The sequence below is a fragment of the Marmota marmota genome, unplaced genomic scaffold (assembly GCF_001458135.2).
Source record: "Marmota marmota marmota unplaced genomic scaffold, marMar, whole genome shotgun sequence".
NCBI lineage: Eukaryota > Metazoa > Chordata > Mammalia > Rodentia > Sciuridae > Marmota > Marmota marmota.
The window spans coordinates 1,345,976-1,365,920 of NW_026000005.1; the positions used below are offsets into that span (position 1 = coordinate 1,345,976).

Below are 19,945 nucleotides of genomic sequence, written 5' to 3' on the forward strand. Positions count from 1 at the left end.
AGCCAAAGGTAATTTGAGGCTGCGTCAGCCTATTACCGGCTACCTGCTGGTCACCTAAATGGACCAATTCCTCCCTCAGTTCCCTCTGCCAGTTCCCTTGGCCTTCATCTGTCAGTTCCTCATACTCACATTTTTTACAGTCTACATTTATCTAGTTATTTATTCCATCAGGTAGTTGGTCATACCAAATGACATATTTTTCTTCACTGTAAACCATCTAGCTATATGGTGACCTTCAAGAATATAAAAGCTCTACAGTTTGTTTATTGGAAAGATTACACATTTCTGCATATATAAAACCCTAATAGCTGGTCTCAGTGGCACATGCCTGTAATCCCAGAGACAAGGGGTTACAGAGGCCGAGGCAGGAGGATTGCAAGTTCATAGCCAGCCCCAGCAACTTAGTATGGCTCTAAGCAACTTAGAGAGACCATACCTCAAAATAAAAAATAAAAAGTGGTAGTTAAGCACCACTGGGTTTAATCCCCAGCACACAAAATTAAATTAAATAAATAAAAAAACCCCTACTTACCTTATGATGTGAAGTTGGTAAACATTCAGTAAAATTTTCATTGCTTAATTGGTTAGATTAATTTTGTCATATTAAAAAAGTAATACTGATCTCACTGGCTTGGGAGGCAGAGGCAGGAGAATAATGGGCTTAAGGCCAGCCTCAGCAGCAGCAAGGTGCTAAGCAACTCACTGAGACACTATCTCTAAATAAAAAACAAAGGGCTGGGGATGTAGCTCAGTAGTCAAGTGCCTCTGAGTTCAATCTTCAGTACTCCCTCCAAAAAAGTGATACTAAAGTACATTTTATACTAGTATCTATATGGTTTGCCATAATTATTAGGTATAAATAATAAATTTAAATTAGTGAAGGAGGTCAACAAATTAGGTGGGCTTAATAGTTATTAAAATCTTGCCCAAATTAGTGCTTTCAAAAAAGTATCAAGGCCACAGTCATCAAGGTCACTGAGACCACAGATGATATTTCTTCCCAATAAATTTTAAAATATTCTGAAATCTTTCTCAAGAAGATTTTTTTTTCTTAAACTTACTTAATGAGCATTTTGAAATGTATTCAAAAGTAAAGATAACAGTGTAACAATGGGCCCCCATGAGACTATATCTATTTAAAATCTATGACAATGGAGTAATAAGATTCTCCCTGCCTTACAGATCTGTAGGAATTTTGTTCATTTTAAGAAGGACATTAAACAGGTAGAGGGTACAGCTGTGATCAAAATTAAAGTAACTATTCTCCTCCTGAACATCCCTGTAGTACCTTGTTTATTGCTTACTTTTTCATCATTCTGCCATGCCTTCCATTGGAATTAAATACAAGAAACATTCAATGAGAAATACACTTTGGGTTGGAAGCTATCTTAAGTTCAGGAGGTGCAGAGATGCTCGAATCCCTGCCACCCAGGCTCTCCCAATCTGGTGATAAATATAAGTAAGGAAATAAGTTATTACTGCACAGTGAGCAGGGTGGTGTACAAGAGACACTCAGAGGAAGCATAGAAGAGTGTGACAAGCAGGTACCTGCCCTGCTAAACCACTGGCTTCCTGAGGCCAAAGTCTGTGCACTCTCCAGACACATGGCTCTAGGTTTCTCACCAGCTCCAGGCTTGGAAAACACTGTTTAAGTATGTGTGGTTGAACTGAGGATGACCAGGTTGGTAGCCAGGTTTATCATGGAAACTATGCTTGCTGGAAAAAAACTTTAACTAACTAGGCTTGTGTAGCCCAAAGGAGAGAAGACAAGAGAAGATATGTTAGTTTTCAACTATTTTAAGGACTGTCGGAGGAACAGGCTTATTCTGTAACATTCCAGAGGGCAGAAACTTCAACTTGTTCCTGCAGTTCTGACCTCTGCAATGTTACAGGATAAGCTTCTCACAAACAATGCAGCCTGAGCATTGCTCAATTACAGAAAGGCACAGGAGAAGCTAATTGAAGTGAGCCGACTAAGAGGAGTAAGTTAGATCATGGTTCTCAGTTACAGTGTTAGCTTTTGCCATCCCAACATTCTCTGTACTACTCAACTGATGGACATATCAGAGATGTATTACAACTATACTTATACTTCATTTCCTTAAATTTAAAGATAACAGATATGAAGCCCTTAACTACAAACTGGAGTTTCATCCATTAATATGTACTTCAAATCAGCTCATCTTAATCATATCCCACTGAATCAGTTGATGATTATGTTTAATCAACTCCCATTCTATGAAAACAAAGTGCTTGAACCATCATGAGGCATATAAATTAGAACCAGGTATCTTGACCAGCCCTTATGTAATCCTTGGGCTTCTAGTATCACAAAAAGGGGCACAAAAGGGTTCTGGTAAACATCTCATCAGGATGGAAGAATATTTTGTTGTCACAAAAATAAAGCAAGTTTCCTGTCTTCAGCTAGCATTTTTATCCATCTTTTCAGACTAAGAGAAGGCCAGGTGGACTCTGAAACACAATACCCCTGAAAAGCAATCCCCTGTCAGCTGGATGCCAGCAGTGTAGCCTATGGCCTCCAACCAAGCAGTGCACACCCATGTAAACTGGCTTGCTGTGCTGCACATCTGCCAACCTTGTAGGAGCCAACAGGAGCAAGCATACAATGTTTAGACTACTTCACCCCCTTCCAGCTCCATCTCTCAATGTTTCTGGGAAATTTTCTACTTCCATAAGCCCCCATCCCTCTGGAAAACTTCATTTTATTGCTTCAGTAATGAACCTTTTCATCAAAAGTATCAGTCACTCTCAGATTTCCAGGAGTAAAATTGCTGTGTGAAGATCATGCTGGTTGGATAAAGATTGAATTGAGACCAAGAACCCACCTCAGTTAACTAGACTCAATTCACTTTCCAGTCTCTGAGAAAGAATGTCATGTGATTCTGCTCACCCCCTGTGGGGTGGCCAGCTAAATTGTGGCTGCCATGTAAATAATGGATAGCTACTGCTTTAGTGCTGAATCTTTTGATGTTTATGATTCTTGTTAGTGATAGGTTGTACAGAATAATAATCAGTTAAAATTGCATGTATATATTTCATAGGTTCTCATAAGAATTTACCCAGGAAATATTGAATTCTTTAGTCTTTGGGTTTGGGAAAAGTTATGGTACATTATTAATCATAATGATCTAGGTCCTGTGGAGAATGAATATAAAGACAATACATGTTTGTGGATTTGAAAATGTTCTTTATTCTTCTCTAACATCATCAAATTTGTGGAGCTAAAAGTCATTTCATTCATGCTTAGTTTTAATTAGAAGACACATTAGGCAGAAGTGACTTTCCGTATGTATTTATCTACCCTACTTCCCCAAAGATGATAGCAAATAACTACTCTTCCACAAATACCTTCCTTGTTCTAGTACTGGCCATTCCCAAATTTGGCAGTGGAGGGTTAGAGGAGAGGCCTGGCATACAAATTGATGTAACAATTAGACTGTCTTCAGAGCTGTGCAGAGGAAATTGGAAATCTTTTTGTGTAATGCTTTATTACTTGTATCTGGAAGAAGCTCCCTACTTTTTTTCTGCAATAATGAGAGAGGAATTTTCTTTATTCAAAGTGGCTATTTAAAAGACTGGCCTTCATTTATTAACACTTAAAAGGAATATTCACTGAATTTAACCAACAAGTATTTAGGACCCACCATCCACATTGCTAGATGCAAGGATAAAATGATGAACAAGGTGAAAACGGCCTCTTTCCTCAAGAATTAAAACTAGAAGACCAGGTAAGGAATCTTCCAGAGGCTCTTCCTCTGCATTCTCTTAGAATCATTTACACTTAGTGCTTGCTTTTAGAAGGTAACCACAAATAAAGCTTTACTTATCCTTTTTTGGGAACAAGTTGGGGGTCTACATAACAAGATGAGTTAAAGCATGCTGTTGTACATAAGCATCTATATTATTAACATCTTTGGAAAATTTTAAAAGTTTATGTGAAGAATAAACATGTCTCTTGCCTTTGGCGTGATGTTCATGAAGCTGAAGAAGTGATTGTAAAGACTCAGCACTTTCAAACTCATGAGGACTCTGGAGGAAATCTTCAGTTTGGTCTATTTTAATAGCAAACTACAACACAAACATAAAGGAAGATATAAGAAATCAATCAAAATCAAAATGATGCTTATTGTTATCTGTGGGTGATTTGATGAATTAATGGCCTAGCTGGCCCGTGTGTTTCTGTAATGGTATGTGTGAGTGTGTGCTGATTTGGGTTGTTTTTGTGAGTGGGTGTTTGCATGTTTACAAAGTGTCAAGGTCCCTCTCCTTCCTTTAGATTTCTCTTATATCAAGAAATATTCCCTGAATGTTGAAATAGACCAACTTATTTACTGTTCAGAAATCTATTCAATTTTTCAACCAAAATTATTGTATCCTATGTAATAAATTCAATCACTTTCAACATTCTAAGGAAGTGTCTGAAAGAATCAGCAGAAAGTTTGCAAAGAAAAACCAACAAAAGCTTGGCTAGCCAGTACTTATGAAATTATGAGTAAATTTAACTTAAAAAAACTCAGAGAAGGCTTAAATATAGTCCCCCCCCCCAATGATTAAACTTAGAAATGAAAAATACAAGTTTTAGTCTAATCCCCTTGTTAGTACACAACAAAATATATATTTATACAGGAAGTAGCCTGAACAGGTATACACCAAAGGGGCACCTTCGTGAGAAATACTGAAAATAATCTTCAAAGAGAAAAAACGAATGACCATCACAGGTGATTTGTTTTTTTTCCCTCATAGAACATTATGATAAGTTTTAAAGTCACTGTATAACTTATCTCTGTACTTTTAATGCTTATTCAAATTTTTAAAAAATTAACCAATAAGCAAATAATACTTGAAAAATTTGCCTTGATGTTCTATTAACTTATGGATATTTTCTTTTCTCCACCAAAAAGTTATACTTTTCCTCTTTCTACAGCTTGTTCAGGGCAGAAGTGGCAACAAGAGGACACTTTTCAAAGAACTTGATATTAATTTCACCCTCTTCTTTTGTATTACTGATGAAAATTGCTTGGTATACAAAAGGAGCCTGAACAGTATACAGGAGCTGGTCCAAAAATTGGATTTAGGATAATACAGAAACATTTAGTCATTTCACTAGATCCAATAAATGCTCACTCAAGTAAAAGAATAAGAAATGCTGGGTTGAAATGGTTTGACTTAATATTTCCTTTGACTCCATGTGGAATCTGGAAGTAATTTCCACATCATGGAGAAAATTAGCTAGCATTAACACTAAAACACAGAGAGAAGCAAATATTGAGCCTAATGTTAGAGAAATCATTTCCTGTACTCAGAGGAGCTGAGTTTGGAGGCAGTTGACACCTGTACACCCCTTACTAGGACAGAATGAATCAGCTACATCTGTAATTTGGCTTCTGTAGGTGTATTTCAGCTAGTTTATTTATTTTCACAAAAGATGATTGTGTGGAACTTTTACCCAAGAAGATCTGTAAAATAACTTGGAGTTGGACTTCAGTGTTCAAATTGTGGAGAGCAAAACTTGGAAGTTGCAATAAGGTTTTTGCTCCTCCTTTTGGCTTTTAAACGACTTCATGATGCATGAGATTGTCTACCTCAATTCTTATGTTCTGCTACTAATCTTCTTTGCTTCATTATTTTGGATTTAAGCTCTGAATTTTCCATTTAAAAATGTCATATTTTTCAAAGCTAGTGCTTTATCATAATGAAGCAGTGCTATCCCATCAGAACGAATGTGCTGCTACTTGACAGAGAAGTTAAAAGTGAAATTTCCAGTAACTGGCTTATACCAAATACAACACTTCTTTTGATAATGTTCTTTGAGGCTCACATTTTGAAATCTGGAGCCTCAAGAAAATATTACAGAATTCAAGAAAAATTATAGGGGAAATGACCTTCTTAGATCCAGTAATTTTTCCTTCCCTTGTATTTTAATGAGCTCAAACTACAGAAAACTAACGATATATGCATTAGAAAAGTACTCTATAAAGTGCTAACTTTATAAGCTAAGTGTTCTATGAGACATTCTGTGATTGTTTTTTTTTTTTTAATCAGCAGAAGAATTTTATCCTTCCACTTTTAGTCAACAAAAATGCCCTAAACTAGCCTTTCCTAATGACCCTATTAGTTGTAATTAATGGTAATTGTTTGATTGGTAACTGCCTTAGTATCTTCTAAAGAGGAAATAAAATCAAAATGACATAAGACTAAGGGTGCTTACTTTACTTAATATTTTATTTATTTTTTAATTTAAAAACTTAAATGTATTCTCTTAAACGTATATACCTTTGTTATTCTGCCATTTTTAAAAATCCAATGGCAATGTCTATTTGTGGAAATAAAACATTTTCAGGAGTGTTGTTTATTGGCTTTGGTGTGGAAAAGGGAGAATTATTTTCAAATACAAACCTCCAAGGCATTTTCAAAAAATTCACAGGTCAACCTAAGGAGTTCCCTTCTTCTTTCAAGCATGGAGACCAGGGCTGCCCACGCTTCACCCAAGGTCTGGGCCATGGCGTCATAAACCTGACTCTGATTCTTGTTCTCTTCAGCTGCCTTGTCTGCTTCCTGCAAGAGTTCCCACACCCGATCTTCCAAAGCCTAAGTCCAGGAGAAAAACAAGGCATAGGCAGAGTGTCACCCAATGCAAGAACACAGAAGCATGGCTTAAACACTTGGATAGTTGAAACTGTAAGTAGCTTGGGAAGATTGAGGAGAGAATTTGTACAATCTGTTGTGTAGGCAAGGAGGAGCAGTGGAGATTGTGGACAGCCAGAGAGCATAGCCACGCTAAATACTGTAGAGGTTCATCAAAGTTGCATGCCTACATTCCTGGAGTTATAGATTATTGAGCTAGATCTCACATTTCTAAATAAATAAATAAAAATAAGAAAACTAATTGGAAGACATCCAGAAGAGTAATTAAGAATAAAGTTATGAGAAATGAGCCCAACAAAACTTACTGTTTATTTTGAATTGCTGTCAGTTAGTTGTTAGTATGTTTATAAAGCTTCATGTAAATATTAAGAATAAATTCTTCATATTGTAAAAATTAGAGAATCTGTAACCAACGTTATGAATTGTTTGAACAAACTATGGAGGAGGAAGGAAACATGTGCTTACAAAAGTGTCTCACTGAGAGATAAGAGGAACATTCCATAGATTCTGTTTCACTCTTGAAGTTAGCAACAAAACAAAGATTCAAATTAGTAGGAAGGCATTACAAATATGATCAGGCAAAATGTAACAAAGAAAACATAAGTAGTATGAGCACATTTATCAGGACACTTACACAAAACCAAATGCAATGATGGGAATATATTAAATATCAGTAAAAACATGAAGTTTTCAACTAAAAAATAAATATCATTAAAGTGAGTGAAACAACAAAGCATCAAAATTCAACTAATTTATATTTTTGCTTGAGCCATCCTTAAACTAAAAAGAAATAACATTTGAAAATAGAGATGAGACAGAACAGGCAGAAACAAGCAAAACAAAAAACAGGACTAGCAATATTAATATCAGATAAATTAGAAACAAAACAAAAATCATTCAGGATTAAAGAATGCCTTTTTATATTGATAAATAATATAATCTGCAGCACAGATAAGGCACTTGCTCTTTAGTCTCCATGGTAGAAAAGGGAGATGGAAAGGCTGTATAAAATGCACATGCCGGCTGGCTGCCCCGGCTCTAGGGCCTGCCACCTTCAGGAGATGACCTCTAGCAAGTTGTGGCTGCCCTGCCAAGTTCAAGAGCAAGTTTAGTCAAAGCGCAGGATTGCTCTAAGGAGGCACCTAAAAATTGTGTGTTGCAGATTCCAGCACAGATTCCATGAAGGAACAAATCTAAACTCAAGAGGGCAGCTGTTGTAGCATCTGTTACTCTTGAGAGATTCAACAATTAGCCATACAGTTAATGTTCTGGTTTTAAAAAATATGAAGAAAAAAAGATAAGGCACTCATGAACTTTCCAGTTATAGCATGGAAATATTTCAAGTAGGTGCAAACAGTCAGACCACATTGTAATAAATATAAATAATATAAAGCCTGGATAATAAAACAAATAATTTTGGAAATTTAAAAAAACTTTGAAGAATTATTCTTAAAGCAAATATATAATAATCATTATAATTTTAAACAGTTTAGAGAAAATAATAATGAAGCTACTATATTCAAAGTCTTAAGGTATACAACTAAATTAATGCTTAGAAAAAATATAGCTTTTGACAAACTTGCTTTTAAAGAAAAAAATAATTAAATATTCAAGTCTAAATTATTGAAAAATAATACGAAATAAATCAAAAATTGAGGGGGAACAATAAACAAATACAAATCCAGATTAAGAAGAATGGAATACTTAATCCCTCAATGCCCAGTCCATGTCATACACCAAGTATAAAATGCTTTCAAGAAACCATGACCTCACCTAATTCATGCCATACACTGACCACATAGTAACTAATATGGGCAAACTCTCAGATGGAGAAATTAAAACATTTATTTAAATAAACTCAAAAAGTTTCAAGTAAACACAGAGAAATGATTCAATACTTTAACAGAGAAACTTAACAGAGACATGGAAGCAATTTTTAAAAGTTAAACAGAAATCTTTGAGCTGAAAATTATACTAAGTAGAATCACAAAAATGGTAGAAGGCATCAATAGTAAGATAGATCAAAGAGAAGAATTAGTGAGTCTGAAGACAGGCTACTTCAAAATACAGAGATTAAGGAGAAAAAAAGAAACAAGAGGAATAAAGAAAATCTATGATAACTTTAGAACAGAATTAAAAGAGCATCAGTCAGATTATTGGGTTTCAAAGGGGACTAGAGAATGCCAAAGGGGTAGAAAGCTTATTCAAAGAGATAAGAAAAAAAAAAAACTTCTCATACTTAGAGAAGGATACAAAAATTAGGTACAGGAAGGGCAAACGTCCCTATCAGGTTCAACTCAACCAAGTCTATATCCAGACATACTACAATCGAGACTTTACACTAAAACACAAAGAGAAGGTTCTCAAAGCATTAAGAGAAAACAACAACAACAACAAAAATAACCCATAAGGGTATTACAGCAGACATCTCATTAGAAACTTAACTAGTCAGGAGGAAGTGGCATGAGATTTTCATAGGACTAAAGGGAAAAAATTGCCAACTGAAAGTATAGTACCCAGAAAATCTACAAACCCACCACCTCTAGCCACAGTCTGTCTGCATAGAGTTATCACCCAGTTAATCTCTATTAGGGAATTAATGCACTGACTAGGTTAAGGCTCTCATAAGCCAATCATTTCACCTCTAAACTTTTCTGCGCATTGTCTCACACATGAGCTTTTGGGGGTCATCTTATATCTAAACCATAACACCATGCTTAAATCAGACAACACAGACTTTATATCAAAAGCAATAAAAAGAGACAAAGAAGATCATTACATAATAATAAATTGGTAAGCTCAGCAAGAGAAAATAAGAATTCTAAATATGTCAAAGAAATTGATAACTTATAATAAATGAACAAATTCCTTGATACATATGCCTTACCAAGATTGAATTGTGAAAAGAAAACCTAAATAGAGTTCAATGTAGGGGGTGATATTTATTAATATCAATCAATCAATCAAATACCTAGGAATAAATTTAACCAAAAAGGTAAAAGATCTTAACAATGCAAATTGTAAACCATGAATGAAATAAATTTAAAAAGGCATTTAAAAAATTGAAAGGCATTTGTGTCATGAATTGCAGGAATCAATACAGTTAAAATATCCATATTACCTAATGGATCTATGGATTCAATGCAATCCTTATCAAAATTTCAATGTCATTCTTCACAGAATTAGGGGGAAAAATTCTAACTGGAATTTTAAAAAGATATCAAAGAACCAAAATGATCTTAAGCAAAAAGAACAAAGCAAGAGGTATTACACTACTTGACTTCAAAGTATACTATAAAGCTGTTAAATCAGAACAGAATGATATTGGCAAAAAATTAATAGTGGTTTTGCTGAATTATGCTAGTACTGTTTTTAAATTTTTTTATTTGTTCTTTTTAATTTTTAGACAATATGTATTTTGACTTATCATTCATACATGGAGCATAACTACCCATCTTGTGGTTATACATGATGTGGAATTATACATACCATGTATTCATATATGAATATAAGAAAGTTATGTCCAATTAATTCTACTGTTTCATACTCCCCTTCATTTCCCTTTGTCTAATCAAAAGTATTTCTAATATTCTCTCCTTCCCCTTATTGTGTGTTAGCATCCACATATCAGAGAGAACAGTTGGCCTTTGTTTTTTGGGGATTGGCTTATTTCACTTAGTGTGATATTCTCCAGTTCCATCCATTTACCAGTAAATGCATTAATTTCATTCTTCTTTGTGGCAGAGTAATATTTCTGTGTGTGTGTGTGTGTGTGTGTGTGTGTAATTATCTTTATCCATTCATATGTTGAAGGGCATCTACGCTGGTTCCATAGCTTAGCTATTGTGAATTGAGCTGCTATAAATATTTATGTGGCTGCATCATTGTAGTATACTGATTTCAAGTCCTTTGGGTGTATACCAAGGAGTGGTATAACTGGGTCAAATAATAGTTCCATTCAGAATGTCAATGCTGCTTTCTAGAATGGTTGCACCAATTTGCAGTCCCACCAGTAATCTATGAGTGAACATTTTTCCCCACATCCTTGGCAACATTTATTGTTACTTATATTCTTTTTTATATATTGTTTTAGTTGTAGATGGACACAACACCTTTATTTGTTTATGTGGTGCTGTGGATAGAACCCAGTGCCTCACCTATGTTAGGCAAGTGCTTTACCATTGGGCCATAGCCCTAGTCCTATTGTTAATTTATATTCTTGATAATTGCTATTCAAAACCTTAGAGTACTTTTAATTTGTATTCTAATTGCTAGAGTTGTTGAACATTTTTTCATATATTTGTTGACCAATCATATCACCCATAAATCAATTGTGTTTCTATACATCAGTGATGAATCAACTGAAAAATAAATTAGGAAAACTGCCCATTCACAAGTTCCTCAAAAAAATAAAATATTTGGGAATCAATCTAACAGAAGAGGTAAAAGACATCTACAATGAATACTACAGAAACTTTAAAGAAAGAAATTGAAGAAGACATTAGAAGATGGAACTATCTCCCATACTCTTGGATAGGCAAAATTAATATTGTCAAAATGGCCATGCTACCAAAAGTGTTATACAGATTTAATGCAATTCCTATTAAGGTTCCGGCGATGTTCTTCATAGAGATAGAAAAAGCAGTCATAAAACTCATTTGGAAAAATAAGAGACCCAGAATAGCCAAAGCAATCCTCAGCAAGAAAAGTGAATCAGGAGGCATCACAATACCAGGCCTTAAATTATACTAAAGACCTATAGTAACAAAAATGGGATGGTATTGGCACAAAAACAGACACATAGACCAATGGTACAGAACAGAAGACACAGAAACAAATCCTCATATATACAAAGGTGCCAAAAACACACATTGGAGAAAAGATAGCCTCTTCAACAAATGGTGCTTGGAAAACTGGATATTCATATGTAACAAAATTAAATTAAACCCCTATCTCTCACAATGCACAAAATTCAACTCAAAGTGGATCAAGGATCTAGGTATTAGACGAGAGACCCTGTGTCTACTAGAAAACAGTAGTCCCAACTCTCCATCATGTCAGCTTAGGAACCAACTTCCTCAACAAGACCCCTATAGTGTAAAAAGTAAAATCAAGACTCAATAAATGGGACAGTATCAAACTAAAAAGCTTCTTCACAGCAAAGGAAATAATCAAGAATGTGAAGAGAGAACCTACAGAATGGGAAAAAAAAATCTTTGCCACCCTTTCAATAAAGCATTAACCTCCAAGGATATATAAAGTACTCAAAAAACTTAACACCAAAAAATAAATAAATAAATAAATAACCCAACCAATAAATGGACAAAGGAACTGAACAGACAGAAATGAAGAAATGTGAACAGTCAACAAATAAATGAAAGGTAGTACTGTTTTTAATTTTATAAGGAAACTTTAAACTGTTTTTAAAAATATTTTTACTAATTTACATTCCTGCCAACAGCAAGCAAGATTAGGATACACAGACTGATTGAACATAATAGAAAATCTGAAAATAAACCACACATCTACGACCAACTAATAAAAGTGTAAAGAATATGCATTGAAACTTAGAATGGAATCACCATTTGACTGAGCTATCCTACTTCTCAGTTTATACCCCCCAAAACTTAAAATCAGCATACTATAGTGATGCAATGTTTACTGCAGCTCAATTCACAATAGCTAAACTGTGGAACCAGCCTAGGTGCCCTTCAACAGGTGAATGGTTAAAGAAAATGTATGTATACTCAATGGAATATTACTCAGCCTTAAGGAAGAATGAAATAATGGCATTTGCAGGTAAATGGATGGAGCTGGAGAATATCATGCTAAGTGAAATAAGCCAAACCCAAAAAAACAAAGCCAAGTGTTTCCTCTAACAAGTAGATGCTGGTCCCTAATGCAGGGGGTGGGGGTGGCATAGGGAAGAATGAAGGAATTTTGGATTGGACAAAGGGGAATAAGGTGAGGGGATGGGGTGTTGAGTGGGAAAGACGGTGGAATGAGATGAGCATTATTACCCTATATACATGTATGATTACATGACTGGTATGACTCTGAACCCTGTATAGCCAGAGGAATGAAGAGTTGTGCTCCATTTGTATACTATGTGTCAAAATGCATTCTATTGTCATGTATAACTAATTAGAACAATTTTTTTAATTTAAAAAATAAAATAAAAACAACAAGAAAAGAAGATGCTTTGGAGAAATGTCAGTCTTTTCAATAAATGATGCTGGAAAAATTGAGTATCCACATGCAAAAGAATAAATCAGACTCCTACAATCCATAACTACAAAAAATCAAGTGTATGAAGACAAATATAAAACTTTAATAAATGAAAATATTAGAAGGAAAAATGGGGAAATTCTTTAAGGCATTGGATTAGGCAAGGATTTTGGGGAACATGATCTAAAAAGCACAGGAAACAAAAGCAAAATAGATGACTAGATTTAATCCAACTAAAAATCTTCTGAACAGCAATGGAAACAATCATCAGTCAGAAGAGAAATTCTACAGTATAAGAAAAAATATTTACAAACTATATAAGTGATAAGGGGTAAATATATAGGACATCTAAGGAACTAAAAACGTCATAGCAATAAATAAATAAATAGGAAGGAAAGAAAGATATGATTAAACAATGTGGAATAGAATCCATCCATGCATTTTTGTGTGTCCTTTTAACTGTGAAGATATTCTACTGAATGTGTAAGACACAATTTGTTGCTCTAGTTATTGTTGATAAGTATTTCCAATTTGTGGCTATTGTTTATAAACTTGCTATGAATATTTATTTATATGTTTTTTGGGGTAGACATTTTTTCCATTTCTCTAGGTATTTACCTGAGGTGTTTTCCAACTTAATTTACTTTCTTATCATACCTTTCCATATGTTTTCAATTTTTTAATGAAAATGTCTTTTTTTTTTTAAATCATCGGGGGCAAGTGTTGTTTTTATTTTTGTAACTATATAAAATAGCTCTATACTAAAAAGAAAAAAATCATGCCCTTCTTATTTTGGAACAATGGACTGTTATTTCTAATTACTCTTGGAACACTCATTTCCTTCTTCATAACTTTCAAATCATATCATAAGATACATTATACACTTTAATTATATTATTGTGCCATTTAGATAACTTTAAGTGCTAGTTAAGTTTGCATTGTGCATGGTTTTCTTTTTATACTTTTTATCACTAAAATAGATTAACCTAGCCTTAACTTCTACTTGCAATAGGCTTTATTTCTGGGATATATATGAAGAAGAAAAATATTATGTTAGGAGTTTTAACATCTTAAGAAAACTCACCTAATACGACTAGAAGTACAATAAGAACTGAGATTAGGGGAGTTTGATAATTACATGGCAGAGATTCAGGGAAGAATAATAGGCAATTAATTAATTCTGGAGAGAGACAGATAAACACTTAACCTTACAGTAATATTTCTCATATTTTAAACAAAGGTGATAAGATAAATCTGAAAATTGGCTATTTTTATATTTAATAGGATTGTCTTTGGAAGCATTTCTACATAGAATTCTCTCAGCTTTGTTAAACATACATGAAATAATTCTTCTTATTACTGTCCTTTCCCACTGAAGTGACACTTTAGAAAGTAATGTAGAAGATAGGGGAACAAACAACTTGAAGAACTACAATTCCAGCTTCCAGTATTTCCTTGGGACTCTCCCATGACCTCTGGTGTGAACCACAAAATGTTATATTCATGGCAGACCCAAGGCCAGAACATTCTTGCAGAACCCTCTGGGTTTGATCTGGTACAAGTTGTGCTTGGGATTTTGTCCAAGAAATCCAGTAGACATTCTGCTTGTGTGATATGCAACAGAAAATTTTCTGTTCAAAATTCTCTCAAAATTTAGATCACTGTTGGGGTACCAGAATCAGAGGTCAAGAATGGTTCAGTGCATTACAGGATCTACTAAAATACTAAAATGCCATCTAAAATACTTGAGAAGACAGGGACTCAAACAGAGTGAACAAGCAGGATTCAGAGGATAGGGTTATTTCTCAGCCAATCCAAAATCTCAGTGCTTCTTGTGAGATTCTAGAAATAGAGCAAGAACTCAAACCAGAACCTACCACCCAGGTGTTTGATGTCTAGCACTGGGGGCCCCCTACAGTACTATTTCTTCAGCTGTGGTAATGGTGTTAGTAAGGCCACATGGTTCTTTTATTTGTTCCCACCTTTCGATGTTTACCCAGGTACCATGTCATCTCATTGGCCACACCTACCCTTCTGAATCAGATGACTGTTTATATGCTACCAACACTTTGGAAATGCTATTTTAATGTTCATTAATGAGCCTCCAGGGAGACTACCTCCTTTCTTTTCTCTTCTGCTCAAAGAGCAGGGTGTATCAGCTGAGTAGCCTGAAACACAAATGCAATCAATATACTAGTGGAAAGAGAGGAGATCTTTACCCATTCATGCTAATGACAATGATTTCAAGTCGATGAAGGAGATACAAGAGACTTAAAACTCTGTCTTAATAATATTTCCAGCTTAAGCAGCTGTCACTGATGCTCATACCTGTAGGGCATTTTTAGTCACCACAATGGGGAAAGATTGATAAAGGATTGTCCCACCAAATGGTAGCACTACTGAGAAACTAATGAATGCCCTGCACATCATAAAGGCTCAGTAAGTGTTCATGGTAGATTGTGTGGGAAAAATCTAAAAGGTTTCTTTCACATTTTCCTGAAAATCATCTCACTTTATTTCACAGGTTATTCAGGTTAGAGGAGACTTTTGACACCAGTTGTTCCAATCCAAACTCAACAACGTTAGGAAACACACACGGCTGCCACTTGTCTCCCCCACCCTTAGAGCAGACCCTTCCATGGATGTTAGAAAAAGTTGTCTTCTATTGGACCAAAATCTGTCTCTTTGTTCCCCAGACTGCCACATCTCCAAGATTTCTAATTGTAGGAAACCCCTTGACAGCACCCTTAAAGTCTTCCATTTCTCTTTCTTCTTATTTAGACCTGAAGAGTTCTTTTAGAAATTGAATTTGGCACTATGGAGACTTAGACAAAGAAAACTTGACATATTTTAAGCATCTGAAGTGAGCCTGGCACTCCACCTTCACCCCCTCTCCTCAAATGTCTGTCCATCACTGTCAGCTATAGACTGACTTCTTGCCAAGTGGTGAGAACAGCTCTTCCTAATGGAAGACCATCAAAATCCAGGCAGTAAGAAGGGACAAATTAGTAACTGAAAACACTCTTTAAAATGGAAAAGTCTAATTTTTTCATGTCTTATTTATCAATTCAGTAATGACATGATAATGTCAATAAGAATATTTGTATAGTGCTTTCCAGTTAAAAATATAAATATTATCTTTATGATATTTATGATACCCTCCATCAACATAGTTGTGTAGGAAGTATTTCACTTCAATGGAAAGGGTGCTCTTTTTCCTCCATTAAAGCTAAAATTGAATTGTCACTTGTTCAAACATAACACAATAATACTCTCTATGATGCTTGTTTGTGGAACCTAAAGTTATTCATGAATGTATTCACTTATCCATTTGCAAGAATTTTCAAGCACCTCTTAAGCAATACAGATCATGGTGATAGATATTGAAGATGGTGGTCTAGTTATTGTGGCATTGCTTTCCTTTCTTCCATACTTCAGCTTTTTCTAATACTCATCTCCTTTTCAACTCATTCTTGAGTGATTTCTGTCTCCACTCTCCTACTCTTGCAGAGATCCATCTGACCTCACATTTGTCAATGCCATAATCCTCATTTAATCACCTCTTCATAATTGAAAATGTTCAGTGCTCCAGTAAAAATGTTTCTCTTCTACTGGGAACCACTACATGCTCATTCTGTTTCTGTTTCTGCTCCCTTTTACAAATGTATTTCTCTGTCCATTTTTAAGTGTCTAGGTATTCTAGGATATCATGGCCTTTTCTCTTCACACAAAAAGTAGGTGTTAGTAGTGGGGTGGGGTGGGGACTAATCTCAAAATCATTTGGTTGACTTTTTAAAAACTACACTCAACTTCTTTCAGGAATGTTGGTATGGTCCTGAGGGCAGAGGCCCAGTGACTCCTTCTGAATAAAATATTCCAATAAGCCACTAGTATTAATTATATTGTGTCTCTGTACAATCCAATAGAGGGTGGAAGAGAAAGTGTGAAAATTATTATTCAGTACCCTCTTTCCAAGTGAATACCTCGCTCTTGTAACTACAATCACTATAGACATAGTTTATTTCTCCTGATTTTTAAATCCACTGAAAGTTGTCACCCAAAAATCTAACAACCATTTTCACTAAGTTTGCAACTCACTTGGCTGCCAGGAACAGAAATATGAAGGACAACCTTCACTCGCCCACCCCTGCCAAATTATTCAATTTCAAGATCTAGTCAGTCACAAAGACCTACTGAGTTGATCTTTTCCTTATCATTTGAACCCTGGCCTTTCTCTATTTTCACCCCCTTGCCCTAATTTAATCTCCCATCATCTCTCTCCTGATTTCCTCCAATAGCTTGTCAACTCATACCGGTGCCTCTAGGCTTATTATCACCCAATCCATTCTCTACCCTGCTGCCATGTAGAAGTATGATTCTGCTAATCAGCAACTTGTAAATCTTGCCATGCTTCCAACTGGTTTGAAGATAAAATTTAAAGTCTAAGCGTAGCAAACGAGAATCCCAGTACTTGATTCTTTCTATTCTTCCCTCTCTCAATTCACTCTCTCACACTCTTCTCCAACTTCCCTGAAGTTCTTGTGATTCCTGACTCTATGGGTTATTATCCATGTCTCAGCCCAAAATTCTCCCCCATGCAGCTTCCTGCTCATCCTTCTCCTTCCTGTGAATCACCTCTGTCTAAAGAACTCTTCATCATCCTTTAAGATATTTAGGTGCTGTGAGTCTTCCCTGACCCTCATCTGCCTCTCATACATGGGTCTGTGGAATTTGCCTTTCTAAAGTGCTTTTCAGGCCACTGCACCACCTGCCACTACTGCCCCATCTATGAAGGAGGCCAATCCATTGTGGGATACCAGCCAGGGCCTGGAAGCCCAATATAAACATAAGGTACTGGAAACTTTCAGGGACACTATAAGTCTACAGGGTAGAAACTATACAACCTCAGATCCACACTGAAGGTTGGGAAGACACGCAAAACACATGAAAAAATAAGGGAATAAAGTGTCCCAAACAAACCAAGATGCTCTAATAGTAGAATCAACAACACAGTAGAAGAAATGTTGGAAAAGGAGTTCAGAATGTACATAGTTAAACTGATCCATGAAATAAAGGATGATGTAAGGAATGAAATCAGAGAAAATTTTCAGGAGGTGAAAGATCACTTCAATAATGAGATCGAGATTATAAAAAGAAATCAAGCAGAAATACTCAAAATGAAAGAATTAATAAAACAAATTAAAAATTCAATGGAAAATATCACCAACAGACTAGACCACTTGGAAGACAGAACCTCAGGCAATGAAGACAAAATATATAATCTTGAAAATAAAGTTGACCACACAGAGAAAATGGTTAATGAAAAAACATGAACAGAACTTCCAAAATTATGGAACAACATGAAAAGACCAAATTTAAGATTTATCAGGATAGATAAAAGCAAAGAGACACAAACCAAAAGAATGAACATTCTTTTCAATGAAATAATATCAGAAAATTCCCCACACCTGAAGAATGAAATGGAAAATCAAATACAAGAGTCTTACAAGACACCAAATGTACAAAATTACAACAGAACCACACCAAGACACATTATAATAAAAATGCCTAGCATTCAGTATAAGGAGAGAATTTTAAAAATTGCAAGAGAAGAGTATCAGATTACAGGGAGGGGGACACCAATTCGGATCTCAGCTGATTTCCCAACCCAGAGATCCTTGAACAACATATACCAACATCTGAAAAAAATGGATGTCCAACAAGAATGCTATATCCAACAAAATTAAGCTTCAGATTTGAAGATGAAATAAAAACCTTCCATGATAAGAAAAGTTAAAAGAATTTACAACTAGAAAGCCTGCACTACAGAACATTCTCAGCAAAATATTCCATGAGGAGGAAATGAAAACAAAAAAAAGCAAAAACCAGCAAAGGGAAAGACTACACTAAAGGATGACAGTCAAAGGATAAACTAAGTTAAAAACCAGAAATAAACCAAAATGAATAGTAATACAAATCATATCTCAGTAATAACCCTGAATGTTAATAGCCTAAACTCATCAATTGAAAAACATAGACTAGAAGATTAGATTAAATAACAAGATCCAACAATATGTTGTCTCCAAGAGACTCACATCATAGGCAAAACCCCACAAAATCACTCACATGGAGCATGTAAATAAGCAGGGGTTTCCATCCTCATATCAGATAAAGTAGACTTTAAGCCAAAATTAATAGGAAGAAACAACAAAGGCTATTTCATACTGCTTAAGGGAATTTTACATCAACAAAGCATAATAATCATATGCCCTGAACAATGGAGCATCTACATACATCAAACAAATTCTTCTCAATTTTAAGAATCAAATAGGCCACAGCACAATAATACTGGCTGATTTTAACACACCTCTCTCACTACTGCATAGATCTTCCAAACAAAAACTAAACAAAGAAACTATAGAACTCAATAATACAAGCAACAATTTGGATTTAATGGACATATATAGAATATTTCATCCATTAACAAGCAAATACACTTTCTTCTCTGCAGCACATGGATCCTTCTCTAAAATAGACCATATCTTATACCACAAAACAACTCTTAGCAAATACAAAAAATATAGAGACATTACCCTGTATTCTATTACATCATAAAGTAATAAAATTAGAAATGAATGATAGAATAAAAAATAGAAGCTACTCCAATACCTAGAGACTAAATAATATGCTATTTAATGACGAATGGATAGCAGAAGAAATCAGGGATGATATTTTAAAAAATTCTTAGAGGTAAACAAGCACACTGATACAACATATCAAAATCTCTGGGACACTATGAAGGCAGTGCTAAGAGTAAAGTTTATTACATTGAAATCATTCATTAGAAGAATAGAAAGTCAACGAATAAATGACCTAACATTACGTCTCAAAGCCCTAGATAAAGAAGAACAAATCAACACCAAAAAGATTAGAAGACAGGGAATAATTAAAATCAGAGCTGAAATCAATGAACTTGAACAAAAAAGTTTTTTTTAATTAACAGAAAAGTTGGTTCTTTGAAATTATAAATAATATTGATAAACCCTGAGCC

At 34.9% G+C, this 19,945-nt stretch overlaps 1 protein-coding gene across 7 annotated transcripts in view; it reads right to left on the bottom strand.

Annotated features, from left to right (window-relative positions):
- The window catches only part of Ccdc141 (coiled-coil domain containing 141), a 184,560-nt gene that overhangs the window by 133,979 nt on the left and 30,636 nt on the right, over positions 1 to 19,945 (bottom strand). For all 7 annotated transcript variants that reach the window (XM_048808096.1, XM_048808095.1, XM_048808097.1 and 4 more), the window contains 2 exons: positions 6,418 to 6,609; positions 3,981 to 4,089 (listed from right to left, as the gene is read on the bottom strand). In XM_048808096.1, the coding sequence (XP_048664053.1) occupies positions 3,981 to 4,089; positions 6,418 to 6,609 (301 nt within the window). The remainder of the gene's footprint in view (positions 1 to 3,980; positions 4,090 to 6,417; positions 6,610 to 19,945) is intronic.